This window comes from Tetrao urogallus (assembly GCF_951394365.1).
Source record: "Tetrao urogallus genome assembly, chromosome: 2".
Taxonomy (NCBI): Eukaryota; Metazoa; Chordata; class Aves; order Galliformes; family Phasianidae; genus Tetrao; species Tetrao urogallus.
In genome coordinates this window covers 94,898,776-94,916,236 of record NC_136814.1, presented here as the reverse complement: position 1 = coordinate 94,916,236, position 17,461 = coordinate 94,898,776, and the positions used below count along the sequence as shown (strand labels likewise).

General features: G+C 44.8%; 1 protein-coding gene across 1 annotated transcript in view; it reads right to left on the bottom strand.

The window, feature by feature from the left end:
- Nucleotides 1-16,843, bottom strand: part of ASAP2 (ArfGAP with SH3 domain, ankyrin repeat and PH domain 2) — a gene marked incomplete at both ends in the record, with an annotated part of 87,763 nt that extends 70,920 nt beyond the window's left edge. The window contains one exon of the mRNA XM_079550381.1: nucleotides 16,718-16,843. Coding sequence (XP_079406507.1) covers nucleotides 16,718-16,843 — 126 coding nt within the window. The remainder of the gene's footprint in view (nucleotides 1-16,717) is intronic.
- Between the last annotated feature and the right edge of the window lie 618 nt (nucleotides 16,844-17,461).

Here is a 17,461-nt window from a genome sequence, read left to right as displayed (position 1 = left end):
GGATGCAGAAAAAACACAGCCAGCTAGTATGGAAAGGAGAAGTAAGCGAGCAATTGCAGCAGAGACAGAGCAAAAGTCAGCTCCTGCTCTTAGCCAGACTGCTCTTATTTACACAGTAGCAACAGCAAGTTCTGAACACTCACACTGCACCAGTAAGCGCTATCTTTTGACGTTTCTGGTGCATCTTTAAAGGCAATCTGGATCTTGCTATAATTACATCTCTCCGTCAGAAGATCAGAGGCACTCGCAGACGTTCTCAGTTTGTTATTTTTCTATTGGAAACTAACTCTCTGCACTGCTACCCTCGATCTATCTTTCTGTTACAGAAGATGGTAAAAAGCTTCCTAAGTTCCCTCATCCCCCACCAAAATCCTATTTCCATTCTCCTCTCTTCATGTCATTTCCTCCCTCCATGCATTAGTCCTTTTCCAGCCTCTGTCCGCCGACCACCTGGCACATACCGAGAGGCTTCATTTGCATCCTCTGGGACACAAGTCCCACATTCTCAACTCAGTTTAGTTTTGAGTGACTTCTTTATTTGGAAAGTACACGTGAAGGAGTGTTCCACAATATTACACTCTACAGTATTACATTCTACAATAATCACGGCAGTTAATTTAGATATACATATATATATATATATATATGTATTATATATCATTATTATATATATATTATATATACATAATTGTATATTATATAGTTAATTTAGGTCTTAGGCCTGAGACATGTCTACATAAGAGACTATGAAAGCACAGAGACAGACATGCAATAAAAAAGATGGGGTTTAATACAGAATTGTCTCTCAAAACCCCTTTCCACAAAAGCAATTGTTCTCCAGCATCTGGGTTTGTGGTTCCTGTGGGCCCGGTGCCAAGGCAATCTGTTTGAACAAGCACTGAACCGCCTGGCAGAAAAGAGTAGTAAGCATTTAAGCTCTAAACGACTGTACACACAGCTACGGATATGCAGGAAAAGAGGTAATGCTGCTGCTCTGGGAAATTTACACTTGTAAGTAAAAAGCAATCCTACTGCAAAGTAAAAGATGGGAAAACTTGACGCTGCTGTATTACAGAATCACAGAATCTCAAGGGTTGGAAGGGACCTCAGGAGACCATCAAGTCCAACCCTGCTGCTAAAACAGGTATCTTACAATAGGTCACACAGGTGTGTGTCCAGCCAGGTCTCAAAGGTCTCCATCGGAGGAGACTCCACACAAACACACCTGAGCACAATATTTCATTTAAGTCACTGAACAAGGTCAAACAGTTGAATTCAGAAATTCTCTCCATCAGTAAAGAGAAACCTGGAACGAGAGGTTCAGAGCTACAAAGCCCCAGACCTGACAAGTCACCGCATGACACCGTTGCATGCTAAGCAAAAAAAGGAGTCCGCTCATTCAGTTTCCAGGTGGGTCCCTCACTGTATCAAGTTGGACAGACACTTAAGCAAAGGGGGGCAAATATTGAGCATTTTTGTTTAAGGACACTTCTTGCTTAAGAGAAAAGAATGGAGAGCTCTGATGCCAGCTAGTTCTTGAGAACACATCCACATTCTAGTTTATTTTACAGTGAATAACATGGTCTCAATTTCTCTTTTTACAATTTTACCATCACAATTGCAGCTATCTGCTTCCAAATCTGAGGCAAGTGGATTTTAAATAGAGAACTCATAAGCAAAGTAACAGAGTCGTTGAATTTACTTCTGTACACCAGATCATTTTTCAAACAAAAGGTGTGTAAATCAAACTCCCTGATTTAATTCTTGTTTAATTTTCCAGCTGCACTAACTGCTGATATTTCACAGAATCACAGAATTGTAGGGGTTGGAAGGGACCTCCAGAGATCATCGAGTCCAAGCCCCTGCCAAAGCAGGTTCCCTACAGCAGGTCGCACAGGTAGGCATCCAGGCAGGTCTTGAACATCTCCAGAGAAGGAGACTCCACCACCTCCCTGGGCAGCCTGTTCCAGTGCTCCGTCACCTCACTGTAAAGAAGTTCTTGTGCACATTTGTGCGGAACTTCCTATGCTGCAGTTTCCAATCGTTTCTCCTTGTCCTGTCTCCACTCACCACTGAAAACAGTCTGGCCTCGCCATTCTGCCCCCCACACCTTAGATATCTGTAGACCTGGATCAGATCCCCTCTGAGTCTTCTTTTCTCAAGGCTGAACAGACCCAGTTCACTCAGCCTTTCCTCATAGGAGAGATGCTCCAGGCCCTTCACCATCTTCGTGGCCCTCCGCTGGACTCTTTCCAAGAGATCCTTGTCTTTTTTGTACTGGGGAGCCCAGAACTGGACGCAGTACTCCAGATGAGGTCTTACCAGGGCAGAGTAGAGGGGGAGGATCACCTCCCTCGACCTGCTGGCCACACTCTTTTTAGTGCACCCCAGGATGCCATTGGCCCTCTTGGCCACAAGGGCACACTGCTGGCTCATGGCCAGCCTGTCGTCCACCAGGACACACAGGTCCCTCTCAGCAGAGCTCCTCAACAGCAGGTCATCCCCCAACCTGTACTGGTGCATGCAATTATTCCTCCCTAGGTGTAAGACCCTACACTTGCTTTTGTTGAACCTCATCCGGTTTCTTACTGCCCAGCTCTCCAGCCTGTCCAGGTCTTGCTGAATGGCAGCACAGCCTTCAGGCGTGTCAGCCAATCCTCCCAACTTCGTATCATCAGCAAACTTGCTGAGGGTGGCCATTATCCCCTCATCAAGGGGATTATCCCCTCATCAAGGTCATTGATGAAGATGTTGAACAAGACCGGACCCAGCACCGACCCCTGAGGAACACCGCTGGTTACAGGCCTCCAACCGGACTCTGCACCGCCAACAACGACCCTCTGTGCTCTGCCAGTCAGCCAGTTCTCAACCCACCTCACTGTCCACTCATCTATCCCACTTATTTATACCCACTTATTTAGTATTACGCGCTTGCTCCAACAATTTAAGACATCATTATGTAAAACAAGATCACATTTTTTCAAAAACACACTTCTGAAGATGAAGCTCAATTGACTGCTATCTTGAACAGTCATGTCAACTTCTCTGTCTCTTCATCTGTGGTGAAACGTTCTAGTCCTCACTCTGCAGGAACATTTCTCCAGCCTGATATCTGCACCTCTGTCTGCTGTCAGCATCCTCCAAAGCCCTTCATGATTCAGAGTCCAGCTGCTGGGAGACCCAGGAACTACTGATCCATTAGTCTCACCTCTGTGCCTGGGAAGGTCATGGAACAGATCCTGCTGGAAGCTATGCACTTGGAAGACGGAGCTGATAAGGGAGAACCAGCATGGCTTCACTAAGGGCAAATCCTGCTTGACCAACCTGGCGGCATTTTATGATGGTGTCACTGCATCAAAGGACAAGGGAAAAACCACTGATGTCATCTACCTGTGTTTCAGTACGGCCTTTGACAAGGTATCCTACAACATCCTTCTCTCCAGATTGGAAAGATACGGATTTGATGGGTGGGCTGTTTGATGGATGAGGAATTGGCTGCAGGGTTGAGTCCAGAGAGTGGTGGTCAATTGCTCAGTGTCTGGATGGAGATTGGAGACGAGTGGTGTCCCACAGGGGTCAGGGCTGGGATGGATACTCTTTAATATCTTCATTAATGTCATTTGACAGTGGGGTTGAGTGCATCCTCAGCAAGTTTGCAGATGACACCAAGCTGTGGGGTGTGGTTGACACACCAGAGGGATGGGATGCCATCCAGTGGGTCCCAGACAGGCTTCAGCAGTGGGCCCAGGTGAACCTTATGAGGTTCAACAAATCCAAATGCAAGGCCTTGCACCTGGGTTGAGGCAACCCCCACTACCAATACAAGCTGAGGGATGAAAGCATTGAATGCAACCCTGCTAAAAAGGACCTGGTGATAATGGTGGATAGGAAGCTGGACATTAGGCAGCAATATGCCTTTGCAGCCCAGAAAGCCAACCATATTCTGGGCTGCAACAAAATAAGCAAGGCCAGCAGGTCAAGGGAGGTGATCCTGCCCCTCTACTCTGCCTCATGTGAGGCTTCACCTGGAGCTCTGCATCCAGATGTGGAGACCTCAGTACAGGAGAGACATGGACCTGTTGGAGCACATCCAGAGAAGGACCAGAAAAATGATCCAAGCGATGGAACACCTCTCCTACAAGGACATGCTGGGAGAGCTGGGGCAGTTCAGCCTGGAGAAGAAAAACTCCAAGGTGACCTGAAAGCAACCTTTGAATGGAAGGTGAGTTACAGGAAAGAGTCTGTACTCTTTAGCATGGTCTGTGGGGACAGAACAAGAGGAAATGGTTGCAAGCTCAAAAAGGGTAGATTTAGGTTAGATATAAAGTCTTTTACAGTGAGGATAGAGAGGCACTGGAACAGATTGCCCAGTGATGTGTTTGATGCCCCATTCCTGGAGACTTTCCATTCAAGGCTGGATCAGGCCCTGGACAACCTGATCTAGCTGTGGTGTCCCTGTTCATCGCAGGGGAGTTGGACTAGATGGTCCTCAGAGGTCCCTTCCAACTCCAAGGCTTGTATGATTCTAATCCTCACCCTATATCACTCAGCAACATTTACAATGAACCAGGCTGCTGAGATTTTCCTTTTGCAGTTATCTCAGTGCAGTACTCTTTTCCCTGTACCCTTTTAAACATCAGAGTAAACAAGAATGAGTCTGTGCAGAACGTAACTCCTTTCCACTGGTGGCATGTTAACTACTACAGCTTACTTTTCTTTACTGATGAGTTACTTCCTTTTACAATTTAATGCATTTTCTATAGTTAAACTTTGTTTAATTTGGCAGCTCTCATGTGAAAGTACAGTGCTTAATAATAAAACTCATTTTCTCCTGAAATACTATACAATTATTTCTATAGTAGCTTCTGGACTTGAGCCTGTAATTTTCACTCCAAACTCTGTAGTGCAGTGCACTGCCTTTGAAAACCTCTGCATGGTCTCTCAATATTAATACATTTCTTCCAATGAAAGAATAACTGCATGATAGCACAATTAACAGCAGCTAATGCAAACAAGATTGGCCCAGTTATGCCAATCAAACACTTGATAACATCAGTATCTTCCTATATGGGTTAACTGGAAAAAAAAAAAATAACTGTATTCATTTCATTTTGTTGATTCTTTGTCACGCTGTAACCACCTGTGAAGAGCTGGCATTTCTGTTGTATGAATCCATGAAAATAGTAGTCTCTTAATTTCCTTTTGGGAATGTGTTTTTAAATGGAGAATCCATCCAAACCATGGTGCATTGGCATTCATCTCAGGTGCTGAACGAAAGACATCTCAAGCCACTACTGCACTCTTGAAAACAATCATTGAAATTGGAGTTCCAATAGCTTTAAGTGCAGCTAAAATTAACAGTTCAGGCACTCCTGCCACTAAGGACAGCTTCCTAAAAGTGTAAGTGATACTTAAGTCACGGAGTTTCTAGGGCATCCAGCAGTAGATAAAAAAATATCCATTTACACCATATTTGATGTAAAAATAAAAGCCTTCCCAACTGCATGACCTCTGCCAAATTAATGAGGGAATTCAAATACACTGAAGATACCCATAAAATGGATTAATCAAGACTTTCTTGACCACTAGGACTGGTCAACAGATTAATCAAGAACATTGACCACCACGGAGATAAATTCATGCACAGCCAGCTACCTAACACAAAGCACTGAACAACAACTGCCTTTCCAATCGCAGCAACACAGAGGCAGGTGCAGGTCTATCAGCACTTCTGTTCTGTTCCTGGGGGAACAGGAACCAGCTACTAGTTCTGTGTCTGAAACAGACTAATGTCTAAACCTACGTGGCTCAGCACCCATAGCATGACACCATCACCAACTCCACACACGGCTGGCAAAAGCTACTGATACACGTCAACCACCAACAGCCACCAAGAGAGCAGTAAAGCAACAGAAAAGAACGAACAAAGCAGAAGAATGAATGAAACCAAACAAAAAGCAGCTTACAAAAGATTTACTACTTCACTGCCTCTGTAATGCTACTCTCTTCAGCACAGCTAGTGTCTAGCCTACAAGAAACTCAACATGTAGGAGGACTCCACCGTTATTTTTGTTGTTGGGTAACATGCTCCTACAGCACTGTAAAACAAACAAATGATTAAAAACATGTGCTTAGCATGAGTCTGTGCTGCACGTGATAACAGAGCAGGGGCTCTGTGCTTGCATGTGCTAAGGAAATTTCCACTCCTATTGCTATAGCCAAACAGTAATCCTGTTTGATTGAAGGGGCTTAAAATGATTAGGAAATGCATTTGTTTCTAACTCGCGTTCTCTAGAATACAGCCTAAATTTCCTTAAAATTGCATATCCCAGTAAGAAATCTGCTACAAAGAACATAAACCATAAAACATGAGAAAATAATCTATGCGAATGTTCACATCGCTTCAGTATTTTGCCTCCATACACTCTTTCTAAATGTAGAACAAAGCTTTCCGAAATGTAATTTGCCCAGTTCTAATCACTTCAGCTGTTTTCATGTATCTACAAGCATACTTAGCATAATGCCTAGACAGAATGATAGATTTCAGACCAGAGCTACACTGATAATCTGATCTTTATTCAGGGATAGCTGAGGGGTCTGCAGTCAGCAGGTGCTCCCCTACACCACACTGCCCTGAGACAACAGGGAGCAAAATGTCAGCCCTCACTCTCAATTCTTCATTTTTCTTGGTTTAAAATGTCAGATAGTAGAATTTATACTGCATGTTCTGTCATGTTAACTTTTACAGCCACCTTTTAAAGAATACTCCAAAGAAATCCATTTCACTCACATCACATGGTGTAAAGTGAATAGAATTCACCTATAGAAAAAAGCAAATATTTCAGATTCTGCCCAACACCTACTCACTTGAAAACAAAGCCTCCTACTCTAGACAAAAAAATTACACCACACTACCCAAGCTTATTTCCTGCAAAGCAGCACTGCTCCTAAGAACAAAGCTATTCACTTAAAGCACTTCATCTCAGTTCCTTCATCAATATATTCTCCCCCACAAGGCAAATTATTTTCTGCATCCAAACACAATTAACTTTGAGATACACACAACTAAGAGAGTCTGCATAACACTTAGTCTTAATGTCCCACTTTCTGGACATAGCACGCAGCTCTTCTTGCACTCTCTCCAACTGCAGGGTAGGCTGTACCACAGCTACCAGCCCCCATCACCATCCCTTTCCTATGCTCCCTGCCCACCTCCTTCCTCTGCTGATCCTCCTCATGTCAGCCCTCTGCCCATTCCTGCTGTCTGCCACTTTCACCCCACTTTCTGCAGAAACGCTGACGCATTCTCCCTTCCTCTGCAGTTCCTGTCAATTCTTATTTCTCTGAACTTCCTTAGACTTCTGATACATTTCCTTCTTCCCCTCCTCATGCTTCTGCCTATGTCAGTTCCTGACCTGCTCCACAACACACACACCATCAGTGCTTCTGTTGCTGGATGATCCCCTCTGCTCCCCGTTTGTTTTTAACCAAGACTTCATCCTCTTCACTTTTTACCGATCCTCGTATTTCTTTTTACATGCTGTCTGTTACTTTCTAAGACTGTTTCTTGCATTCCCCTCTTCTGTTGTTTCCTAGCCAAGTTTTTCTCCTCCCCTTAATTCCAATATTGACGTAATTTTGTCAAAGAAGTCTGGATTTAGTCCAAATGAAAGAAGCTGATAGTCATCTTAATCACAGGCAAATCTGGTATCCAACAGCAGAATCTCCTCCAGCTTATGTCTGTCCCATCAAGAACAACTGCACACAGTGAGCCTTCTGAATACAGAAGAGCTTGAGCTTGGTGCTAACAAACGTGAGGCGGTGGAAAGACTGGAGGATAAAAGAGAAATCACCCTACTAACAGCCTGCAATAAACTCCACAGTTATAGACACCAAACTTGTGTTATTCTTATTCCCTATCTTTATCTACATTTTCGAGGCGAGTTTAAGAAGTCTGAGATGAGAAAAGCAGGGATTTTAACCTTACATGAAAACCTTCCTACACAGCTTTAGCATTATGGCTCTCAGCAATTCTGTTTTCCTAAGAACTTGTAAGCATCAGGGAAAGAGCAAAGGAGCCGCCATACTGTATCTGGAGGCCAGAACACACTGCTTAAATGAGGCTCAATAATCAAAGCATTAAAGGAGTTTAAGAGCAGACATTACTTCAAAATAGTTCTTCAATCTCTTTTAAAAACAATTTATATAACAATGACATTAATTCCAGTGGTCTATCCATTCAAACACTGCAGAAGAATGCACCAAAGGAATGAACAGAGGACTGAAAAACTTTCAGAACCCTTCATTCACAATTTTTCCCAACGTGAAGTTCTCACACAACTCATTACAACTTCAAAAACTAAAGCAAACATAAAAGAACCATCCTCTAGCAGTGGCAGTTTCTGCAAATAGCTGCTGGCATTATTCTTCACATATTTCTGGAAGCAGGGAGAGGAGCTGGTTATTTTGCTGGCCTGCCGCTCAGCCAGGGATACTTGTAGCACCTGAATCAAAATCTCCCTCCTCACTTTTACAGCCATGGTCTGCATTTCTGCACCTACTGCAATACTTTTTATTAGCAAATGTTATTTGTTCTCCTACTTCCATTGCCTTTTTTTTTTTTCACCCCTCTGTGCTTAAGTGAAGTATCATCTTAGTCGTCAGAGGATTCATTAGGAGTCTCTGCAAGTAAATACCCTCGTTCTTCAGAATCCTGGGAAACAAGTTAACCAGCCCCAACAAATTGAGTGCTCTAAGCTCAAAGTCTTGTTTTTCACTTTGCTTGCTTGCATTTCTATTTCTGCTTTCAGTTCTACCTACTTCGCCACTCAGAGTTTGAAAACTGCAGCAGAACACTTGTTTAGATTTGGTAATACTTGCATTACCTTTATCACAACATTCTAGCTGCATACCATCCTTTCTTTGTCTCCTCACAACTCTATGACTAAAGAATGCCTTTGTTTTCCTTGCTGCCTGCTGCTACAGCTAGAGAAACTTGATTTTCACAAGTTGGCCCTTTTCCTTTACACATATTCTTCAAACACACAACTGTTCTCTAATGATCAATCCTTTCCCCCCCTCCCCTTTTGGAAACACACTGTTCATTTGTGACATTCTTCTCTATATTTTCCAAGACCACAGTTTCTCCCATGATTTTTCCCTTTCTTGGGGTATGTTATATTTTTTGTGCTTCAGTAAATTAACTCTTCAATTCCACTGATTTCATCAGCTCTCAGTTTAGTGACTTTTTCCTCTAACTACAACTTTTTGGACTGTTTTGCTTTTAACTGCTGTGTTTTGCTTTTAATACACAATGATACAACCCCTAATGATTCAACAAACACTTTGCTTGCTTCCTGTCTCATCCACAGCATCCATCTGATTGCTGCCTCACGACAGTGTATTCTCCTGCTCCTACATGTTTCCTCCTGTGAAAATGAACATCCCGGCTGTAACCAACAGACACCCAACCACAATGTGGCTGAAACACAGCTCTTTTTTCTTCCTCTTGCCCTCTTCCTCCATGCCTGCCATGTTAGCAAACAGCCCAACCATATAACCAACAGGTTGCCTTAAACTGACACCTACCATCAAGCAAGCTGTTCCCTTCTGCCTAACATCTCTATGACATACATAGCAGCCTTTTGCTCTGCAACGCTTCCTTACCTCGTCATTTCATTTTGATTACTATGAAAATCTGGCCCTGACAAATAAACAGTCCTCAGTCACATCCATTCGTGACAGTACTGAAAAAGCTTTCTGTTCATCTTCCATGCAATGCATACCTCTCCCTAGTTGTTGTAACAGCACTCACTTTTGCATCAAATGTAAGACAATGGTCTTTGATTTCAATGCCTAGAGGAAGGCAACACCGGTCAGCTCCTCTTCACTTTTGATTCTGCCTCCTCCAATCAGACTTACCCACCAGCACCCACTTCTTTTTCAGAATCACACAGTCATGCTTTCTTACCAATACGTGGTTGGTAATTTTCTTATCATGCTCATTTTGTATAGCATCTACAAATCCTACTGAGCTACACACATCACTTTACTTAGAACGGGAAGGAGAGCAGGGATGGAACACATTCCTATATCAGAAAAATCTATAGAAAATTTTTACACGGTGAGCATCTCCTGACTTCCGTTTTCTTTTTTTCTCTGCCAATCTTGTATCAACAGGAGGTTCTTCCCTCTCTTGCAACTTAATTGAATATAACATTTATTTGGAGCCAGTGAGGACTGAAGGTAAGTGAGGCCTCTTGCTGCCAGTCTATCCACTGGAGAGAGCCCAGCTGGCCAAAGCCCCACAGAGCTGGGCTGGGGGTGCAGGGACCATGGACAGGGCTGCCTCACCCCTTGTAGGACCTGGCCTTTTGCTGGGCCATGGGGCAAGTCCAGGGAGATCCTGGAGACAGGGCAAAGCAATGGTAACCTGTGCACCAAAGCAACTTTAAGAAAGTAGGAGAGATAAGGAGATTGTTAAATATAGGTATGGGGAAGCTCAAATGATAACCAAAATAACAGAGGGGAGAGGTACTGAAATGAGGTTAGGTGCAACTTTTTTAAAGCTTCAGGTGTAAACATTACTTACTTTTAGGGACGAGGGTTTGACAGCATGGTTCCTTAGCAGTAAGGCTCAAAGACTGGGGTGCTGGAGTTCTAAAAAGGGCTGGTCGTAACTTTATGTATATACGTACACACACACCCTTATATATGTGTGTATATGTAACACAGAAAATGTGGAAAGCGAAAACCATTAAAAAAATAAGGTAAGAGTTGACCTGAAACATTCATGAAGAACTACTCTACTGCATATGAATAAAAAACAAACCAAAGTGGTTTTCTTGTATTCTGCTATGTATTCGACAGCCGTGTCTTGTTCCACATGTAGACCATTAGGTGCTTTTGGGGATTAGGCTTCTGTCCTGTGCAATAACTTACAAAATGAAGGCCTCACTTTTACCAAGCACTGCCACATTTATGGTACACAGAACAACATGAAGATCAGAGGTGGGTAAAATCTAAGCAGAAAGAATTTAAGCCTCTTTCCATGTCTCTTTTTTATCACCAGAATGAAGAAAATGCAGTGGAGCTGGTTCTGAGGAACGCAACAGCACTAGAGAAAAAGTCCAAGGACAAAAGCCACAGTTAATAAAATACTTTGGAAACGTGTATATTTTTCCATTGAAATTCCCACCAGACATTTGGAATAAAGAAGCAGATGTCCCAAGGTGAACCAAGGTAAGGTATACAGCAATCTGTTTATACAATTTAAACTGTTATAACTGGCTGCACATTGTCTGCAATGTTCAAGGTCGAAGTTCTGTTTTATAATACGCACAGAGCTCCAGCTGAAAACCTGTAATGTAGCTCCTGTATTCCCACAATTTCCATCCTCTGTTTTCTTCTAAAAAAAAAAAATAAATAAAAATCCAACACCCCTCCCTAAGTCATAACACCATTTGTGTCATAATTACTTTTCCAGAAACATCTTTCAAGGCAGATGACAGAAAATTATGACTACAGAAAGGAAGCAGAAGTTGAACACAAAAAAAGAAGTTTTAAACACTGCGTTTATGGAACTCTATTTAGCAGTGAGGTAAAAAGGACACAAATACGTTCTAGAAGGAGTAACTTACAGTGAGCACAAAGACATTACAGTTTGCAGATAATAGTATAGTAAATTATCCAAAATGCAATCTGAGTAATTTTCTACTAGTTCTCAGAATATACGAAAATGTTCTCTTCACACAGATTTCAAAAGCAAGCCAGTATCATGAAAGCAGCATTAAGAAGAGATAACTCCAGCCTCGAAGAGACCAAAAATACATAGAAAGAATAATTTCCCATAGCATGCATATGTATGCAGGTATCCAGTCTCTCACTCACTGATCATACCAAGCTGTTATCACCTCTTGCCCTCATTAGCTTTGCAGAAAGACAACAGAGCAGGAAAGATTAAAAACTGTAGCTCAGAAGAGAGAATGGAATTCAATGAGAGGTGATCCTTCCTGCCTCTGAAATTCAGCTGAAAACTGTGGGATTACCTTAGATAGGATGTAGGTGCTATGATTTCTGATAGAAAAATCTGCACTGTAAGTGACAGCGAGGAAGGAAAGGATTTGATACTGAAATGACACACTACACCTCTAGGACTGAAAACTGCAAATATATAAATAATTTTAACTGTAAAATGAGGAACACGTTAAGGTGCAGTGATCATGGAAGAGGACTTACAGAAGAGAGGCAAGTACAAACCCAAAATTACAACGCTGGTTTCCACGTTAGCTTCACTGACTTATAGAAATTCCTGCAGAATGGCTTTTAAATAGTTTGAAACAATTAAAATTATTTGTATCCAAACAACTAAGACCATCTTTGCCTACCTACACAATCCTCTCACTTCCATCTTCTCCATCTTTCCACCTCACATTTGCCCTGTCTACTAAAAACACTCGTCACTGTAGTAGCAAGTGCTACTACAACTGAGGGATGGTGCTCCAGTAACCCATTACACTTCTGTCAGTGTTTCCACTCTCCACTCTTTCTAGGGAAATCCCAGCTCTAGTGAAGCTTAAGTAGGCATGGTAAGTTTTGTGCCTGAAATCCTGACTTGGACACCAACTCTCAGAACACCAGCCCTCTGGTACTCTCTATTCATGTAGTAGCCCAGACAAGAGCCTCCCTGCCTCTCTTTCTTGGTCCAGAAGCAGTGTACCACAAGAAATGAACAGAGTAGGAACAACTACTTCCAATTTTTATGGGCTTCAGTGCCAGTCTTTACTGTAAGATTTAACTTGTGCTTCAAAACACAGTGGCACACTTGGATACTGTTCATTAAATCATTCAATAAGGTAATCATTTCCAAAAATATTAACGTTCATAGCTATTAGAACCTTTTTTCAGGCTTCTTTACAGTTTGGGGACTATTTTATTTAACTTACAGCACCTGAAAGAGAGAAGTGCACATTCCAAGTAATAGCAGATTTTTTTGGCTTAAGAACAGTCACTAGCCATTCTTAGATCCTGTGATAATTGGAGACCTTTAACCAAACCAGTTTTAAGCTGAGAAGTCGGCATTTGTCAAACCAGATTACTGACATCAAGCAACCCCTCCCCCCATCACGTGACCGTGCTCTGGACTCTATCAAAACTTGTTTAATTGTAGTCATTATCATACATACAAAGATTAAACAGTAACCTGTAAGGGCCTGAGACATACTGTTTGTAACGTAGTTTTGTAAAAGCTAAAGAGATTCCCATCATTTTGCTAAACAACACCCTTGCTTAACAACAATACAGAAATTATACGACTCCTTTCCCTTCAAAATCACACTGTACTCCAAGAGCATACCTTTCCTAATCCCTTTCCCACTACTGGCAGGGAAGGATCAGCTTCTCTTTCTCCATGCTTTTCAATAGGCGCTGCGCTTCTGGTAATCTCAAGGGCTGTGATCAGCCATCTGTCATTGCTCCATACAATCACACAGGATAGGAAAACTCCAGGTATTCTCCACTGCCATTAAAAATCAATCCTACTCTGCAGCTGACAGAGGTCAGTTAATCCAAGTTCAGAAAACACTGATTTAAGGCAGTACCATTGCCCACAGAGACATAACTGGTAAATGATACTCATATAACTGTCCAACATCTTATTGATCCCCTATCTTAACAAGCCTCTTCCGCTCCATCACTGAAAGCAAGGCCTCGTTAACTGAACCCTTAAGACACTATTATATACCTACTAATTAACTAAGACAGAATTACAAAACTGGTAGCCAGCAGTGTTACTAAGTGCAAAAAGCTTCCCACTGGGATCTGGAAACGGCTCTCTTTGTTTGCACTGAGGTGCACTCAGGCTGAGAAGCCCCACCAGCCCACAGCCGCTGCACAACCACCCCACATCTCTGCTGCAGGGCAGTGCAGAGCCAGCTCTGTGGAACATGGGCCGTTTCAGAAACAGATTTGTGAGGAAAAGTAGCTGAGGGACATCCACAAAACACGACAATTTAGCAGTAACGAGAACTTATTGTGTTTTTTAATATACGTACACAATGCCCTGGGAGACGAAAACAACCATCTTCCATCACTTGGTAAAATCAATCTATCCACAAAGCCCATAGCCAGTAAGTTTCAACTCACCCACAGAATCATGGAAAATCACAGAATACCCCGAGCTGGAAGGGACCTATGCTGAGTAACACATTCCCTGAATCACACAGAGCCAACCCTCCCAGCTTCCAGAGCTGCACCGTACACTGCAGCAGCACACACTGGAAAGTGATGCTTCACACGTGACTCTGGAAAAGGAGACGGGTTCCCTGTGTTACCTGTACAGTTTTAGATGCAATTTTTTTAAATCCTTGTTCATAACAACCCGATGAGCTAATTCCTGCTTGGCCTTTTGGAAAAAAAAAAAAAAGTGCTGAATGCTGACTTCTCTATTACACAATTTATAGACAGATTTTTATCAACAGATTGTATTTAACCTGAAAAACCTGGCACTTAATTTTGAAAGACTTCAGTATTTCCAAACTTATATAGTGTAAAAATAGATTTCACAGTTTTGAAACCATGAAAATTTGTTTGTTGTTCTTGATAATGCATAAAGAGAAAATGAGCACTTAAACACAGACTGTATAACAGCAGTAAGAATGGGCAGCAACCACTGATATTTTGCCAAAGCAGCTAGATAGATCGATAAGATTAAGAAGGCTATGGCTAATGCAATCTCTCCTCAGCTACTATGCAAACTTCAGTTAGATCTGTAAGGCACATTCGTTATCAACTTTATCATAAAAGGTAATTTTTGTATCTAAGCAAGCAGTGTCTAATATCTGAAATATGCAGAGATACAGGCTTCAGCACCCTGAGTGAGCTCCTTTAAAAATCAAGCAGAGGTATATCAGCATCTGATACACACACAAACGCCAAGCAGGCAGATGAAGTAAGAAAGGAATCCCACTGATTCAAAGCTTTAAATGCACATCATTCTTCTGATATTAAAGAAGCTTCCAAGACGCAGCTCTCCGAGTTGGATTTTTAAGACTGTAAGATACATAACATATAAATTTCATGCCATTATATAGAAATTTCTGTGCAAATGAAACATGGAAAAATGAGCATGAAAGAAGACTGACTTGAAAAACAAAAACTTTCTTCCATGTTTCTCTCTGAGAAATGATGTGACATTCTTGCAGTTATACAGCCTAAGAAACCGAGGCTGCCAGACCAAATTTTGTGAAACCCACAGATAAGAATCTCTTAATTCTAGGAAAACTGCTTTTAGTCCAAGTGCTTACACTAAATTATATTTTGTGTCAATCAATTACCAGGCTGCTCTACCACACAACTTTAATGACTCACTGTTACAAATATTCCTTAAGAAAAAGTTACCTTTGATACAGAATTGTTGATCTTAAGACTATCAGGCTAACAACATGTAATTAAACGCAGGCACTTAAGTGCAAGCTTGCATGGAAGAAAATTACCTCGGGAACAAAACAGTAATTCCTTCTGTGCAGATTATTTTGAATTCAGCTCCTCGCTTTAGTGGTTTTGGGAACTGGCAAAACAGGAAAAGCTTGAAAAGGGAGTTTAAACCCCTAACCTGGGTTTTGTTCAGGTAATAATCCATCGCTGGTGGCAGCTCTTTTGTAAGAAGGGACACTAACTACTGGCAAGATCCTTCTGCTGAAGAGGCTCTTTTTAGAATACCTGCTTACTGCAAAACAAATGAACTTAACGCACTGCCAGAACTGATGTAACAGGTAGATGGAGAGATTAATCCTCATCACAAACAAGATCCCCCTCCCACAAGTTACTCCAGGGAAGCTGCTGGGGGAATCGAGATACCGAACGGCTCCGTCTCATTGTGTGCATATGACAGGGATGAGGAATGCGCTCTCACTGTGTTCAGACCTGTCCCACATTTCCGTCTGATTTGAAATGGGAGGGAAAGGAGTCTCCTTCTCAGGGAAAGCACCCCGTCTCTCACACCGGCGCTGGCAGCCGCCCTCCCAGGCAGGGCTGGCTGTTACCGTCAGCTTCAATGACACATCTCAAGATCTCTCAGGAAAACAAATAGCCTTCTCCCCCAGACAAAAGCAGCTCAGGCTGCCCGCGAGCAGACAAAAAGGACCGAGCCGTGGCCGCCGAGCGCTGAGGGAAGTCCGACCAGGAGCGGCTCACGCCCGCCGGGGCCAGGCGCTGCCTCGCGGCTCCCGTGGGGCAACCTCGGCGGGGGGGCATTCCCGCTTGCGGGGACGGGAGGAGGATCGACCCCCACCTGTACAGGCAAGCACACACAGGAGCACGGGGGAAGGCGGGAGAAGACCCGAGCGCCCCGCACGGCGGCGGCGGGGCCGAGCGCCTCAGGTGTGCCGCCAAGGACGGCGCGGAGGCTGCCGAGCTCCGGCCGCTCCCTAGGTAAGAGGAGGGCGGCACCGAGTGCTTCTCCCGGAGGAGAGACGAGGGCTCGACTTCCCTCGTTCCCGGACTGCCCCTGCCGGGCCGAGCCGTCCCCAGGGGCCGGGGGCAGGCGCTCCGCAGCCCTTCCCCCTCCCTCTTCTCCCCGCTCTCCCCGCTTCCTCTCGCCGGCGGCCGGGGGCGCCGCTCGGGGCCGGGCGGGGAGGGAGCGGCGGGAGCCGGCAGCGCCGGTAGCGCCTTGTTTGCCGCCGCCAGGCCGAGGGGCTGCGCTGCCCGCGCCCCGTCTCACCTCCTCGATGGCCGCCACCGTGTTCCTGCACTGGGCCATCCGGGTGGTGAAGTTGGAGGCAGTAGGTGACTTGTAATCCTCATTGGTCTCGGACACGAATTCCGACACGGAGATCTGGTCCGGCATGGCGGGGCGGGGATGAGCGGGGCGAGGGGAGGAGAGAGGGGAGGGGGGGAGAGCGGGCGGCTCCGGGGGGAGGGGAGGGCCAAGGGGGGCTCCCCCCTCACATCGCCCGGCAGCCGACGGCGGCAGCTCCCGCCCCGCGGGCTGCGGCGCGGCGTTGTTCCTCCGCCGCCGCACAAGGAAACTCCCCGCACCCACACTCCTCCTTCTCCTCCTCCCCGCGCGGTCACGCAGCACCGGCGCCGGGCACACGCCCAGCGGCGGGAGCGGCCTCGCAGCCCGCCTCTCGCACACACACACACACACACACAGACAGGGCGGAGGCGGGGCGCGGCCGCGCAGCGCGCCCCCCTCCCGCCCCGCCGGGACCTGCCGCCTTCAGAAGATGGCGGTTCCCTCTGGACCCCCCCCCCCCCCCCCCCGGCTGTGTGAGGGGAGGGGCGGGCGCTCCCGGGGCCGCGTCCCGCCTTGTGTTCTAACAACAACGACCGGCACGGAGCCGAGGGCGGGAGGGAGAGATGTGCGGGGTCCGTCTGGCGTGGAAAGCGGCCCCTCGGGGCTGCGGGCAGGTAGCGGGGCGATGCCTCTCGCACGTGGCGCCGGGAGAATGGAATTTCTTCA